The following is a 16,221-nucleotide window of genomic DNA, read 5'->3' on the forward strand; positions in this document are numbered from 1 at the left end:
TTAAAATTCTGACTTAGCATCAAAATCCTCTGTTGAGGAAAAGCAGACTCTGCAAAGGAGGGGCTAATTAAGGCATGCAAACAGCCTTTTAAGTGTGCTCAGTACCCAAACTGTTGAATTGTACACATACTACTGATTTAGCTGTAAATGCTTCATGTGTCCTATAGCCCTTCTTAAATCCACCATCTCTGACCCAGCAGTTGAGAGAAGCAGCTCTGTGCTCGAGGCCTGAGGCGTTCTTGTGCTTGAACAACCTGCTTTCTACCGTGACTGCTTTGTATATTTGCAGGCACCTTTGGAGTTCCTGTCCATGATTCGGAGAATGTTTCACTTGTAAAGCTTATTTCTTGTTGGAGAGACCAATCCATTGAGGTAGGAAATGGAGGCGATACTCTCTGATGTTTTGGCCATTTGGAATTCTGTCACTGCGGTGCCAAGTGAGAAGGGCTCTTGGGGGTGCAGTTGCCTGTTGCCCCTCTGTATTGCAAAGCCCTGGAACTGTGTCTCCTGACTCCAAGGGCCAGTGCTCAGGCAGGTGTGGCAGGCCCGGGGGCTGTTGCATTTTCACTTTGACTGCCCTCAGTAGGAACAGAGTGGAGAGAATGCAGAAAGCCCGTGGCGTGAAGGCCCTCCTGACCACCTCAGGCAGGCCATTCCGAAAGGTAGGGTCCGGGATAGAGAATGCATGTGTATGGGCAACTGTTGGTTTTGCCCAGTTGCTGGCACCGGCAGGAGGCCCTGCTCCAAAAAGTGAAGCTGTCACGGTGGAGATGTAGTCCTGGAGAAATGAGGGGGGATGATGATGATGATGATGATGATGATGATGATGATGATGGTGATAACTGCGTTTATATACCACTCTTCTGGACAGATTAGTGCCTCCCCCAGAGCGGTGGACAAGTTAGTGTTGTTATTATCCCCACAATGCAGCTGGGGAGCTGGGGCTGAGAAGAGGGCTTACCCAAGGCCGCTCCTCTCACCCATCTCTTCTGCTCACCCAAGGCCATATGATAATCAGGACCTTGAACTGAGCCCAGTAACTGAGGGGCAACCAACCTGAGTGACCACAGAATGGGAGTAACATGCATGCCTCGCCTAGCTCCTGATAATACTCAAACTGTGGTATTCTGCACCAACTGAAGACTGGGGGTTGACTTCGAGGAGAGATCTATGTAGAGTGCATTACAGCAGTCTAGTCTTGATGTCTCCGTGGCTTGGATCCATCTGCTCAGATCGGCTGTGTCAAGGCAGGCATGTGTCTCCTGGGCTAGACTGAGTTAGAAGAACGCCTTTTTTGCAGCTACGATAATTTGCTTCTGTAGCTGCTGTGCTGGGCTTCTAACTGAGTGTGCAAGAGTCAGCTGAACCCATCATGAGTAGGGAGCACCATGTGCTTCAAGATCTCTGCCTTCCTAACTAAAGCCTTTAAAAATATATGGCTCCAAGCAAATATGATCCGCATAATTGATATAACAACAAAAAAGGGAATCATAAACAAAATAGAATTAGAACAAAAAATAAAACACAAGATTCACTGGTTTACCTATTTTCAACTCTCAAACATGCTACAACAAATAAAAATACAAGAATTACTTAAAAAGAACGCAACCGATTTTGAACTCCTACTTGATACCAAATCACTCAAACAAAAGGGATTAATTTCTAAACTATACAACATCCTTTTATCTCTCAACCAAATTAAAACTCTAAAATGCCAAACAAATTGGCACTTAGATTGCAACATAGAGCTAACACCTGAACAATGGAGAGAAATATGGACTGCAAACATTCTAAAACCTAAGACAGTTACCTCCCAAATCCAAAATTACAAAATCATTCACAGATGGCACATAACACCAAGAAAACTCTCACTAATAACTAAAACAAATCCTCCGCTCTGCTGGAAAGAGTGTGGAAATATAGGAACGTTTAAACATTGCTGGTGGGAATGCCCCCGAATAGAACCTTTTTGGAACGATATATTATGTTATATAAAAGAAATAACGGGCTACAAAATCCCCCTTGATCCAAAGATCATATTCTTGAATGTATGGGATACTTTTGAAATTCCACAAATAAGAAAAGATCTAATTAGCAATCTTTTGGTTGTAGCTAAGAACTTGCTAGCTTTACATTGGAAATCAAAGACAGTTCCCACAGCAGAAAAATGGTTAGAAAAAATATGGGACCACTATATACAAGAAAAAATACATGACGAATTATACCAGAATGAACACTATTTGAAAGAAACTGATTTTATTGCAAAATGGTTACCATTCATTGAATTCATTTCCAATACAAATCACTCTCCACCTAAGCATTTACTTTTTGTTACTCAGATTTGAAGCAACGACTATCAAATAATTGAAAAAAAAATGCTAGTTGTCTTTGTTTTAACTATATTGGCATGACATTTATTGTATATAGTTCACTAAGACTTTGTTGTTGTTCTATTTTACTTCTGTACATTGTTTTTGTTTGTTTGTTTGGTTTAAAAAAAAATAAATTTAAACACTTTCAAAAAAAAAAAAAAAAAAAGATCTCTGCCTTCCTAACCAGCATCACTTCCGTCTTGTCCAGGTTCAGTTTCACTTTGTTCGCTTCCTGCCATTTCACCACAGCAGTCAGGCAGTGGCTCACATCCTCAGGGGAGTTGGATACAGAGACGCCATTCATTCTCTCCTGCACAGAAGAAGTACTCTCTCTGCCCACATAAAGCTAGCAAGTCAGGGCAGAGACTAGTTTAGCACTTTGTCATGCTAGTTTTGTATGCACAGGGCTACATGCAGACAGAGAGGCTGGCTTTCTACTCAGGCCCCAGAAGTGATTGCTCAGGGTGGCACAGTAAGGCAGATGCCGATGGCTTCAGCGGCACAAGAAGAAGCAGTGGGCAAACTTTGGGGCAGCAAAATACCAAAATGCGATGCTGCCTCATGTCAGGAAACAAAGACATCAGGGAGACAGGTTTAGCCTCCTTTCCTGCTGGTGTGATTCTGTTCCTATTCGAGGGAGTTTTTAACAGCTCCAAGGACGACGTGTGCATGAACGGAGGAGGGACATTTCTCAGTCCAAGAAGCTCGATGGGCACTGTAAGCACGGTTATTCTCTCCTGCCAATGGTATCTCCAGCAGCAATCTAATATTCCAACTAATACAGTCTGAATCCGACAGATCGTTGAGGCTATGCAAGCTGCACTGCTGGCTGAAGTTCAGAGGAGTACGAGAAACCTACAAAACACATTGGCCAACGGCCATGGGCTAGTGCTAGCTGCCTCAGCAGTTGCAAGCAAGGAGGAGCCAAATGCTGAGCTGCCAGAGGCCCCCAAGAACCATCCGTTGCTGGGTAAGTGCGCTCTCTCTCCTGGCACTTCCTTGCCTGTTGCATAGAGGAAGGAGGCCCTGTCTGCCTCTTGTATGGCTGCAGAGTTGAGCCCAGGGCCCAGTGCTAGCTTGCTGCTTCCGCTTCCTGCAGTCGCCCTTGATCGTCTCCGTGTTTAAGTGATGAACACAAGAGATTGCTTTGCAGGAGTTCAAAATGGTTCCAGGGTCTCATTCTTTATCGGGTGCCAGTGTTGTATTGGAAACAGCTGATGCATGTCGCTTTGTACATGTTAGTGAACTACAAATCATATGGAAATGAACCTGTGTTCTCAGGTTTATCTTGTTTCAGTGAGATCACGCTTATACTAAAAACATTATTGTTCCCATTTTAAAACCTCATATTATGAAATGTGGAGTCTTTATGCTTTGACAGTAGAGGAATCCACACAGTGGAAATGAGTTTTACAGTTAGGTCATTTCATTTTACAACAGACCAAGTAGCTGTATCTTTTAATGGTGCTCATGTTTATGGGCAAGAAACTCTGATTCTGAATTTATGTTAGGAAGTTATATCCAATTTTCTTTCTCCCATTAGCTGAGCTTTAAAATTAAGTGACCTGAAGTTTACATTCAATCTTCCTAGTGTGTCTTCTCTGTGATAGCTAATTTATAATCTCATGGTGTGGATATGTCTGTCAGGAAAATTGGTTACCAGCCTGCACTCATTCCAGGAATCAAAAAAGGTCAGTTTTTTTAGCCATAAAGAACACTGACATCTCTTAGTGAGATTGTTGTAATGGTGCCAAAATTGAAGCTTTGTGTGTGATTATCTTTTGCTTATGCTGGATTCTCACCCTTTTTGCCCTGTTTCACCTCACTCCTACACAGGGCTTTTTTTCTGGGAAAAGAGGTGGTGGAACTCAGTGGGTTGCCCTCGGAAAAAATGGTCACATGGCTGGTGGTCCCACCCCCTGATCTCCAGGCAGAGGGGAGTTTAGATTGCCCTCTGCAGCATGGAGGACAATCTAAACTCCCCTCTGTCTGGAGATCAGGGGGCGGGGCCACCAGCCATGTGACCATTTTCAAGAGGTTCCAGAACTCCGTTCCACCGTGTTCCAGCTGAAAAAAAGCCCTGCTCCTACACATATTTACTTGGAAGGAAGTCCGTGCAAGTTGCAACTGTGGGATTAAACTCCATTTTTAAAACTAGGGCTTACTGCTAAATAAACATGTATGTTTCAGTTTCAGCTCACCTGGGGAGCAAGCCAGTGTCTTTACATTTCACAAATCTGAACATGGCTGAGTCATTTGTCATGCCTGCTTAAAACAGATGTAGGTCCCACCGTGTTCCGTTAAAATGAAACTTCTGCCCATGCATGGAGAGGCCTAGAAAGGCCTGTGGTGTCATGTTTCACCATTTTTATACCTGTATTAACTGGAGATTTGTTTCCAAGATTCCAGAAAGGAAGCATTGGTTTCTTTAGACACCATGCAAGGTAGTTAATGAATTCTGGGAGTTCCACTCTTTAAAAGATGCCATCTTCTTGAACATAGTTGCAGATAACAGCTTGGGCAGAAATTCTCTGGTATCAGGGCATGGAAGAAGTAGATGATCAATTGTTCATTGTATCCATAAAGCAGATTTAGGTCACCATGTTAGAAAAACTAAATAATAGCCCTTCAGCAGGAGGTAAAACTGGCTCCCCTCCGTGGGGGTCTTCTAAGGAAGATCAAGGAGATACTTGGCAGAATCATCCAGCCCAACTCCCTGCCCCCTCCTGCCTTTCCAATAAACCCTTTAAGTTCTGCCTTCCTCTGGGCCGGTTTGGCGTGGATCTGTTGGAAATCTCCCACTGAAATGTCTTGCCTGAGTGCTGAAGGGCTCCAGCACACTTGATCGAGCGTCCCAGAGGATTTTCAGCCCTGGGCAGAGGAGAGGTCTCTTGGCTGCTGCTTGCAGGCTGGCTGAATGGCTTCTCCCGGCTGCTGGGTGGAGGCCCTCGCCTTGCGCTTGGCCAGCAACGGGCCAGCTTTTCTGTGGAATACGCATCTGCAGGACATCGTGATGCGCTTGCGCTTCCTACTGCATCTCTTTTCCCATAAAGGGATACAACTCAGTTTTGTATCTCAATTTTGTAAACCGATGGTTTAACTGGGCTACCGTATCATCTTGTAGACAGTCACTTAAAGCTGTACCTTGATCCAATATTCTCTAATATTAGTGGTCAAGTATTGAAGGAAGGAAACTGGAAGACTCTGTAAAACTGCCCCTTATGTCATTCTTTTGTTCATATATTTCACTATATAACTCCTTAATGCAGCAGAAATCAGATTTGTTGTGTATTTTTATACAAAATCCAATTGTGCAGGCGCCATACCAGCCTCGTCCAAAAGACTAGAAAGGATAAGATTCTGCAGGGCTCTCATTCAAACCATAAGGAAAACATACATTCTGAATGCCAATGTATGACTTTTACCATTGAAGGAAGTTGGTCTTGCATCTATTGTAAATCCTCCTTTTGGACATGAGTGAAACATTAACAGTCCAGAGCTGTTTCAGCAGAGAGTGGCGAATCGCGCGAGTTTAATGCTGCTGTTATATGATTTGTTGCTGAATGTTACTTGCAGCAGAATTTCTGTGGGCATAGAAGATGAACAGGTTTAGATCAATGGGAGTTGCCTGGGAGGGGCCCTTGAAGCCCAAACCCCAAATTGGATGGGCTTGACATGAACAAGCCCAAGCTGAGATCTTACTGTAAAGTTCTGCCAAGTAACTCTCAAAGACTTCACTGCATGAGTCCAGGAACTGCATAAGTTAAAGCATTTTATTGATTAGCTACTAGTTCATACACTATTACATTCCTTGGCAGGAGTGGCCTTTCTCTACAAGCACATAATGTATATAAGATTCTAAGCCCAGCCCTCTTCAGAGAACAATTAGCTAAGTTTAATAGATGAACAGCAGAACCCAGCCGAGATGACGTGTAAGTAGTAACTTCAAGGCCTTCCCAGGCGAAAGGCAAACTGCACACTGAGAAAGAGATCCCAGCAGGCTGTCACATTCCAGGCAGCGAACAGCTTCTAACATCAGAGTCACACAGAATCAACCAGGCCTTGCAAAGTGCAACCAGTGCACAGAATACACAGAGGCCTTGCGGTGCATGACAGGAGACGTCCTGACGCTTACTGGGAGATGTGCTGCTGTTCTACTTCCCCTTCAACTGGTCAGGAGGCTGAGCTGAAGTGTTCGTACTTGGGCCCTTCTCAGAATTTCTTGCATCTACTGAATAGAACATCTTCAGATTATACAGATTTTGGTTGCTTTCCTGCACTGCAGTGGGGCCATGAAGATTTGTATATGTTATAACAAGTTAACAACACACATTTTTGATCCAGAGGAGTTAGCCGTGCTAGTCTTTTTTTGAAAGCATCTGCCCATATGGACCTGGCCTCTGCTAGTCTTGCTTTCATCTGGTCTGCTAGACTCTAAACAAAGCTAACTGAAAAGGAAACTGAGATTGGAAGGTCCCCAAAGCCCTTCCCCACAACCACCTGACTCCTCTGCTGAAGCAATAAAATAGACTTTTCATTGATATGTTTATGACACAGGTAAGGAACATTGCTTAATTGGCAGAGTGATGGTTTTCTCAGGAGATGTCAAAATCTTTTCGTTTTGAAATTCTGCTCTTCTCCCTAGTGAGGTTAAAGCTCCCTGCGCCCCGCCCCCCAGCGAGAACGTTCATACTCCTGGTTCTTCCTACCGTGCTGTAGCCTCCGGAGAGGCTGCTCCCCTGCGAGGGGCTGAGTGCAGGCTGTAGGCCCCAGCAAAAGGTCTCCTGGAAGACAGAGACCTGAGGTCGTGGTGGTGGGGTGGAGGCTCCACCGTCCCCGGGCGCTTTGGCGCTTTGGCGGTACAGGATGCTCCAGCCTGTTGGGGACCTGTCACTGGAAACACGTGCTCCTTGAGCCCTTGCTCATGCGGACACTTGCTCCTGCTGTGGCCCTAACTTCATCCCAGTGAAGGCATAGAGACTTTAGATAATCCTCCCATGACGTCATGCAGGTATGGCAGAGCAAGGCCCCGTGTTTTGAAAGGCCTGGGTTTCGGGAGGAGCTCGTGCACCAGCAGGAGTGGCACTCTTATTTCTGATCCCACCTAGAACACTCCAGCTATTACATTCCTTGGCGACAGTGCTTTTGAATACTTCTGTTATGGATGGATTGCCAGTGCCACCCGCCCTCCTTCTGAATCCTGGGAAGTTACGTACAGAGGGCAGCTGGAGTAGTAAAATGTGCATATCAGCAGGTGGCCAATTCTGGAGCAAGGGGCGCCCTTGATCTAGGCTGTAGTCAAGAACTTTTGCTTTGTCAGCCAGTGTCACAGAAGACCTTGGGCCCCTCCACTTCGTTTCACAAAAGGGCTGTCAGGGCCGCTCTAGACCACCTCATTCTATCAATCAAGTGCCCCAACTGCTACATTCTGCAGGATCCCTTCCTGCTTTTCACAGACAGCTCAATAGCTTGTCTGAGAGATGAGATAAATGTCCTCCATGCTTCACAAACTGTCTTCCCAACAGTGGGCTGTAGCTCTTTTTGGCAGTGCTGGGGCCTCATTGTCCAGCCAGTGCATTCCATTGCTTTACACTCACAAGGGGAAGAACACTTGTATGCAGATTCCCCATCCATTCCCCAAAGAGAAGACTAGTTCCCCGTGAAGGGCATGGCTAATGGGAGAGCAGAGCTGGTTCTTGTTTCTACTTGTGCACATACACAATCAAGTTTCTAAAGCTCAGCTGACCTGGCTTCAGCATCCAGCTGGTTTGGGGGAAGGAAGCCCTCTGCAATTTCCTCCGAGTGCAATTGTAGGATTTTCCCCTCGAAAATATAGCAGCTCTTTCTGATCAGGTGGCAGGCCAGTGGGGTGGAGGAAATAAGCAGGCTCCCATTGTGCAGATGTTTGCAGATGTGCTGTGTTTCCAGTCAAGGCTGGGGAAAGCTCAGAATCCTTTGGAAGCACCTGCCAGCTAAGCCACATGGAACAAGGCTCTGCTTGCCACAAACAACTCAAGCAGGATTGAGGGCACTGGGGGCAGGGGGCGGGTGGGGGGGCACAAGTTTGGCACACTTCGTTCATTTGTGCTGGAGTAGATTTTCACCTTTAAAATAGTGTTCAAATCAAGGTAGTTTCCTTTGGAGGAGTTCCAAGAACAGTTTCGTAGCAGTCACCCAAGTGAACTCTTTGTTTTCCTTATTGGAGCTTTATGAAAGCTAGCAAGACAAAACTTGAGGGCCTGAATCATTTTCCTGGGAAGTTCCACACCTACTGCCAGTCTTAGGGTCTCCACTTTTATGGTGGTTCCTCCGCTCACTGAGTGCATTGAGATACCGCCTTTGCAGTGTGATCTCTCGTGCCTCTTCCTTTTCTGAGTCTAGTTTGAACATCCGGCATTTCTCATTCCGTACACATTAAGAGTCTTTCCTGTAGAATTTTGAGCATAATGTTGCTTGTGTGGAATGTTACTGTGAGCATAATGTTGCTTGTGTGGAACGTTATATATATATATCTTTAGCATTTTTTTCAGAATTGGAATGTAGATTGCGAATGACAAATCTGTGGGCCATTGTTTTCTGTTTTTGTTGACTTATTCTTCTTAAGATTTTAATGGACTCAGTTTCTGTAGCTGAAAATCACCATCAATTCTTGGTGATGCGTTTCTTCCAATTTCTTTGAGTGCAGCTTTCACTTCACTTTCTAAGACTTCAGGTTCTTCATCAAAAGATTATTTGTAGAAATCTGTCATCCTTCCACATCTTCTGTATAGTTCTTCAGTGTATTGTTTCCATCTTTCCTTTATTTTGTCCTGATTGAATACTGTATTCCCATGTTGATTTTCAGCAACCCTATCCATGGTTTGAATTTCCATTTGATTTCTTGGATTTTGTGAAACAGATCTCCTATTTTTTCCCCTTTTTTGTTGTTCTCTTCTATTTCATTGCACTGATTATTATAATAGAACTCTGCATACAAGTTGCTGATAAGCTGCATTTAAAATTTTGATATTTCTGCCATCTTTTGGATTTACTTTCCACCTATCTCCAGCAATTTTAAGTATTTCATCAGCCATCCATCTAGGCTTTTGGCTACAGGAATAGTCTTTGCACATTCTTCCTTGATAACATCTCTGGTTTCTGCCCACAGTTTGTCCGGTTCATGATCAGTTAAACTTAGTAAAGCAAATTTGACTCAGCCATGTTCAGATTTGTGAAATGTTAAGACACTGGCTTGCTCCCCAGGTGAGCTGAAACTGAAACATACATGTTTATTTAGCAGTAAGCCCTAGTTTTAAAAATGGAGTTTAATCCCACAGTTGCAACTTGCACGGACTTCCTTCCAAGTAAATATGGGTAGGAGCAGGGCTTTTTTTCAGCTGGAACACGGTGGAACGGAGTTCTGGAACCTCTTGAAAATGGTCACACTCTTTCACCCCAAGGCAGAGGTGATAAGATCTCTACCCCTGCCGCAGCCTGGCAGTCACATCTGAGGCTTTGGCAGACCTTTACTTTGTTCTGATGTCTTGGAGAGGCTGGAATATTTGAAGTTGGGAGAGGCAGGAATTGAACCTGTAAGTGAGGAACATGAACGAGGTGAGGGGGAGGGAGTTATCTGGAGTGTGGGGCAGGAGAGCTGAAATGGTGGAAGGGGGCTCCTCACTGCTTGGGGTTGATGGAATGCCAGTAACTAGAGAAACTATTGTTGTAACTAGGTTGAGGTGAGGGTCTCCTTCTGTAATTTTGATTTGTGTTCTGTCTGTTCAAATTCTTTGTAACTCTCTCAGCCCAGTGAAATCAGGATGGATAAAAATCCAGAGAAAAAAGATGCTTTCCATATAGAAAAGCAAGAGGACTAGAGTGCTGACTCACGAGTAAGGATTTGGTTTCTTTCTAGCTGCAACCCCTGTGGTCAAGTGTGACAGCTCTTTGTCCCCTGAAAACGTCCCTGCAGGAGAGGGTACGCCTGAGCAGAACGTCTTGGAAGAGTCAGATAACCGAGGTGAGCCCTCCCTGATCTTGTGGACAGGGAGAACGTTTCCTTCTGAGCACCGTCCTCAGCAGGGGTGGGTGTTTCTCCTTTCCTCTCCCTTCCTGCCTCCAGGCAGAACGAGACCCCAAGGTACAGAATGTTCCCCGTAACCATCATCATGCCATGGCTGGAGGGGAGAACACAACAAGGCAAAGCCTGAGGGCCACTCCTCAAGAGTAAGCATCACACACTCTTGCTGCTGTGGAGAAAATTTAATCAAAAGCATCACAGGTTTGTTTCAGTTTTTTCTGGTCAACATTGTTTCAGCGATAAAACACAAGGAGGAGGGAAATCCCTGCAGGCTCTCAGGGGACCCCTGTAAATCCATTTGCCACTTACTGAAATCACTATATGCCTCTTCTTTTTAAATGTGAACCAAAACTGGACTCTGCCCAGCTCTCCCTTGCATTTTTATTTATTCACCTGGTATTTTCCTTCTTCCGCCTCTTTGTGTGCTGAATTACGTGCGTCCTTGTTTGGTTCGTGCCCGCTGGGGCCTGTCAGCTGAGCGAAGAGCTCCCCAGGTCTGACAGCCCACTCCTTGACAGGGGCTGCTGCCAAGCATCCTTGATCCCTCCTTGATCCCAGCTGCTGAGATGTAATTTTCAGGGAAGGGGTGCAGCCCGACATCCATGTCAGTTCCACAGTGTCCTCTCAGTACACAGCTGGGCCTCCGGCTGCCCGACTGGGTTTCAGAGTTCGAGATTTGGAAGGAGACGGGAAATGACTGTCGTTCACCTGCTCTCAGCTGTGCCCTGCTCTCCTCACAGCCTGATCATGGCAGCACGGCATGCTTCATGCTGAGCACATGAATGGGAAGCACCTCAAGCCTGCCTGCCAATATTTTAAGGCATGAACAAAACTGAAATTAAAAATTGGTCGTCTGTGCAGCAGAGTCATTTGCTCATGTTGTCTGAAAAAGCAAACGAGGGTCAGCTGACCGATTCCCTTTGGGGGGAAATGCATGTATTCAGTCTTTTGATCTTTCCTGAACGGAAGCAACAAGGAATTCCTGTCTGTTCCAAAACCTCAATGAGCTTGGATGAGCAGGAGCCAATCTTCCCTTATGTGGCATTGGCCTGGAAATTCAAGACATCTTCTCGGTGTCAGTGTTTGCTCAAAGGGCTTCAGGGAGATTTTGAATGCAAAAGCAACAAGAAGGTGCTGGGGAAAATACTTCTTGATAAATCATCGAAGCTTGAAATCTGAAGCAAGCCATATCTGTCTTAGCCACCCTCATTAACTTTGCAGCAAACAATGAACCCCTCTGACTTTCCTTCCTTCCTTCCATTTGCTGCCTTTATAGGCTGGGAAATCTCTAGAGAGCCCTTGCCTGGCCTCACACCTTCCCACTGAGAATTTGTGGCTGGGTTGTCATGGCAACATTGCATTTCTCCAAGAATTGCTTATATTGATCCATGGACAGGCGTAAATGGGCAGGCGAGTGTGAAGAGTAAAGAGGGCTGGCCAGGACTCTAACATGACCCCAGGTTATGGGTTGGAAATCAACTCTGAGCAAGAGGGACAGAAACAGCTTCATTGGGGGTCCAGGTTTCATCACCACACTTTGAGCTCTTGTCCCCTCTCCCTGTCAGCTGGCTGGAAACTTGCTAGTCCCATGTTCCGCCCCCTCTATAGAGCTTGCTCTGACACAGCTGCTGGCCTTGTAGTTTGGGGGTCCTCAGTAAAGAGTCAGGAGCCATGAATGATGGATTGCTGCGTGCGTAGATGAGATTATGTGTGCAGAAATTAAGCCCTTGTTTGAAAAGAAAAATGGGAGGAGAGCAGGCAGGCCCTGGTGGGTGCCCCCATGGCAGGCAGGCAGGCAGGCAGGCAGAAAGCCCAACAGTGAGCTGAGATCAGGGGGCACCCACTGTAGTCCACCTTATTAGTACATTCAGTATCAAGGACATTTCCATAAACAATGCCATAGTGTAAATAAATTCAAGTTTACAAAGACATAGGATTAACAGGAATCCAATACAGAGTTGAAGAAATGCTGAAACAAAGCATAGGTAATTCTAGAACTGACAGTAGACAATATAGAACTACCCAGTAGGACCATACTTGAAGCACATAGGGCCATATAAAAGCAACAGATAGTACGTAACCCCTTGGGTTCTGGAGCCCAGCCAGCCAGAACCGCTGGCTGGCTGGGCTGGCTCCAATCACAGGCGCACCCAAACCTCACTCCTCCTCTTTCCCCCAACTCCACAAGCCTCTGCTCCCGGTCAGATCCACCATGCTGGCCATTGGGGCCAGCTGACCCGAGGGAGTGCCTTCCCTGCCTTTCCCCTCGCCCCCATCAAGCCTGACAACCTCTCCTGAAAACCTCCTTCCTTCATCTTTCCTCGCTTGCTTTGGGCCTCTCAGTTCCATACACACAACCTGTGTATGGGACGCCATTGTGTGTGAAATGGAACCAACCACAATGCACAGCCAAGAGGCATCACTTGAGCCACTCCATACAAAAGAAGAAGAACTGGGTGTTCTGCAGCTCTTCTGCTAACACTTTCATTGGGGACTGATGGAGATGAATCCGATAGCAAATCTGCCACAGTCACGCAGATCAGTGGCACTGGTTCTTGCTGGGGTGTCCAGCTTGTGCCTGAGCATTACCACTAACCCGCACGTGGGGTGTTCACCCCTCTCAAAAAATTCCCTTCCCATATGAAAAGAGACAGGACCCTCTACTGTCCTTCTCTCGAACATGGTAGCGTTCTGTGTGCAGCAAGGTCTTTTGAGCAGCATTTGGTCACGGGGGCCCCTCAGTTCTGAGTCTGACTGCTGCTCAGTTCCCAAACCCCGTTGTCCAGGGCAAGGAGGAGATCCTGCATACGCCACCTGCAGCTGCCTATTGAGGAAAATCCGGAACACTGAGGAGAACCTGACTTGCCAGATCACACTGGAATGAACAGAGTTTTAAGGCAGCCAGTGATTTTAAAAAATTAAACATGATTATCCATTATCAGTGATTGACTGCCACGTTTAGCCCTTGGATATGCCATATCAGACACACCTGAGGATCTCTCCCCTCAGAACCCACGGCCTACTGCAAAGCAATTGGAGCGGCAGTACCCGAATGACGAAAGAGGGAGATTGGGGGGTCTGTTCCACTGCCTTCACAGCCCCACACCTGGTTCACAATTCTTTTGCCTCTTTGAATAACCTAATTTCCATTCATGACTGGAAAGCAATGGAATGGAAAGCAATCCTTCTGCTAATATGCACACTCTCTTTGCAAGCAAGGCTTTTCTGTGGCCCTCCCTGCTATCTGCCTGTGAGAAACGTGTTATTTAGCAGATAGCAGTTGGTGGTGCATCCTACTTTTACTGACCTAAACAAATTAGAGTCCATAATTTGACTTATATGGAAAACCCACAATTGTGTAATATTTTTCTGTCCTGTCACTTCAAATTGTTTTTAAGATTGTAGCTGGCATTTTATTAGGTGAGCCATTTAAAAAATAATAATAATAATAACTGCGCTATATACCGCTCTTCTAGAAAGATTAGTGCCTCATCCAGAGTGGTGAACAAGTTAGTGTTATTATTATCCCCACAATACAGCTGGGGAGCAGGGGCTGAGAGGACGGGCTTACCCAAGGCCACCTATTGAGCTCTTAGCAGTAGTGGGATTCGAACCAGTAGCGTGCCGTTTCACAGCTGAACCACTTAACCACTATGCTACAGCAGAATGTTGTAAAAAAGATTCAAAAGCGACCAGAAGTCCAGAGATGATCAAAAGCACAATGCATGTTTTTGTTTTTCAGATGAGAAGAAGTCACATCCTTGGATGGCCAAGGTGTGTTCCTGTAAAGTGTGTTAGCAGACAGTATTCCTTTTCCTCCAAGACCAGAAGATAAGGCAGAAAGGGAGCTACAAGAGTCATTTATTGGTTGACTTCAGCCATTTCTCCAGCTTTGTTCAAAACCTATTCAGCTCCAGAGAGCCTCTCAAGACCTCCACTGAACCTCGTAGGCTGCCTGCTTCTCTCCCCCAGTTCCCTCGCCCAGCCTTCTGATAACTAGGAGAGAGATCCTGTTTCCACAGGTGAAAACAGGGCAAGCTCAAGGCGCCTGGACCTGGAATGCCAAGTGGTCTCTTATCTTGTCCTCCCCTCCATTTGCTTCATCTTTTGTAAACAGAAGATGAAAATTTCATTTAAAATTTTCTTATGGTAGTATTTGATGCCTGATTGTACCATATCTGTATCCAGATTTATTTATTTTACTTATTTCATTTTTATCCCACTTTTCTCTCTAATGGGGACCCAAAGCAGCTAACATCATTAACCAAACATGATAAAATTGTTTTTTATTATCATGCATAATGGTCATGTACTAAAATCCAACTTTTAAAGGAATTGATAGAAGTCCATATACAAAAAGGTAATGGGTTCATCAGTTTCTTTACAGCCAAGCTCGTTTTATTGGTATGTACTGATAATTTTAAAAATTCACTGAATCAGAAAGCTTCTTAATCAGTTATTGCTGGCAACCAACTTTTTAAAGGCTAGTGAGTGTAAAGATTTTTTTTAAAGATACCATTTTGGAATAGTATGCCAAAATCCAGGAGATTATGATTTTGGCTAAAATTTCACCTTAAAAGGAATGGACAACCCTAAATATATTTCAAATTTTACACACACAAAAATGTTTCCCTTTAAGTAGATCTTGTGTCAGAGCCCAAACATTCTTGCCCTGTTTTTTATTTATAAAACTGATAAGAATAAGAAAGTGAGACAATATTTCTTTTCATGTGTGAAAAGTGGTAGCTTGTTTGATAGCACTGCTTATATAGCCACTGTTGCATTTTTGATGATTACTTCCTCTCCTATCTGTGGGATAACTATTATTTTTTAGAATTTCTTTTGGTGAATGTACTGCAGACCCACATGTTATGTTCTGGGCTTTTGATCCGAAGGTGCAATTACCTGTTAAAATTCAAAAATAAAAGTTTTTAAAAGCACTGCCTGGCTGGCAGTTGGTATATTTCTGTTTGCTTGGACTTATATCCAGTGAAGATGTGAGAGTCAATAGCCAATAAAGACCTCCACTATTAAAAAAACACAATAAAAATGTCCAAAAAATCTCAGATCCTGCATCTGTGGTTCTCCCTTATTTATTTATTTATTTATTTATTTATTTATTTATTTATGTCTGCCTTTCTCACTGAGACTCAAGGTGGATTACATAGTATGAGATTAGTACAATCAGTAGCAAGGACCTTTCTCTACAGTGTCAAGGACATTTCCATAAACAATGTCATAGGATAAATAAAAACAAGTTTACAAAGACCTAGCATTAGCAAGAATCCAGTATAGATCCTTGCTAAAGGACTCCTTGTTACAGAGATAATCAGATCTGTAATGTTTTGCACCTAAACAGTTTGGATTTCATTTCTGCTTTTTAATGTGGGGTTTTAAAATATTTTAACGGTGGTTTCGATGCCTGCCTTGGAGGGAGGGAAGGGGGGGCGGGGGCTGGGGGGGGTGAAGGGAAGTCTGCTGTGCCGGGAGCTGCACTCGGGAGGGCTGGGGGGAAGTTTTTAGTCACTGCTGAGGGGGAAGTTTTTTGGTCAGCTTTTGTATATCTCAGAGAAGTTATTCTGACTAAATCAGGCAAACTATGTGGAAGCCTGAAAGGGGTTTTATTCTGGCTAAGTCGGGCAAACTGTGTGCACCTGGGTCAGTCTGTGTATAATATATCTGAGAGCGATTATTCTATCTAGGCCAGGCCTGAGTGAATCTGTGTCTGAGTGGGTGAGATGAGAATTCATTCTGTTAGTGGAGGTCTATGTGGAAAATTCATCTGCATGA

The 16,221-nt window shown here is 44.8% G+C and overlaps 1 protein-coding gene across 1 annotated transcript in view; it reads left to right on the forward strand.

Annotated features, from left to right (window-relative positions):
- Nucleotides 1–15,452, forward strand: part of WDR72 (WD repeat domain 72) — a 48,114-nt gene extending 32,662 nt beyond the window's left edge. Inside the window, exons 17-19 of the mRNA XM_055003034.1 lie at nucleotides 290–372; nucleotides 10,267–10,371; nucleotides 14,174–15,452. Of these exons, the coding sequence (XP_054859009.1) occupies nucleotides 290–372; nucleotides 10,267–10,371; nucleotides 14,174–14,266 (281 nt within the window). The 3' untranslated portion in view covers nucleotides 14,267–15,452. The remainder of the gene's footprint in view (nucleotides 1–289; nucleotides 373–10,266; nucleotides 10,372–14,173) is intronic.
- Nucleotides 15,453–16,221: the final 769 nt, after the last annotated feature.

Source organism: Eublepharis macularius, chromosome 18, assembly GCF_028583425.1.
Source record: "Eublepharis macularius isolate TG4126 chromosome 18, MPM_Emac_v1.0, whole genome shotgun sequence".
NCBI classification, from domain to species: Eukaryota; Metazoa; Chordata; class Lepidosauria; order Squamata; family Eublepharidae; genus Eublepharis; species Eublepharis macularius.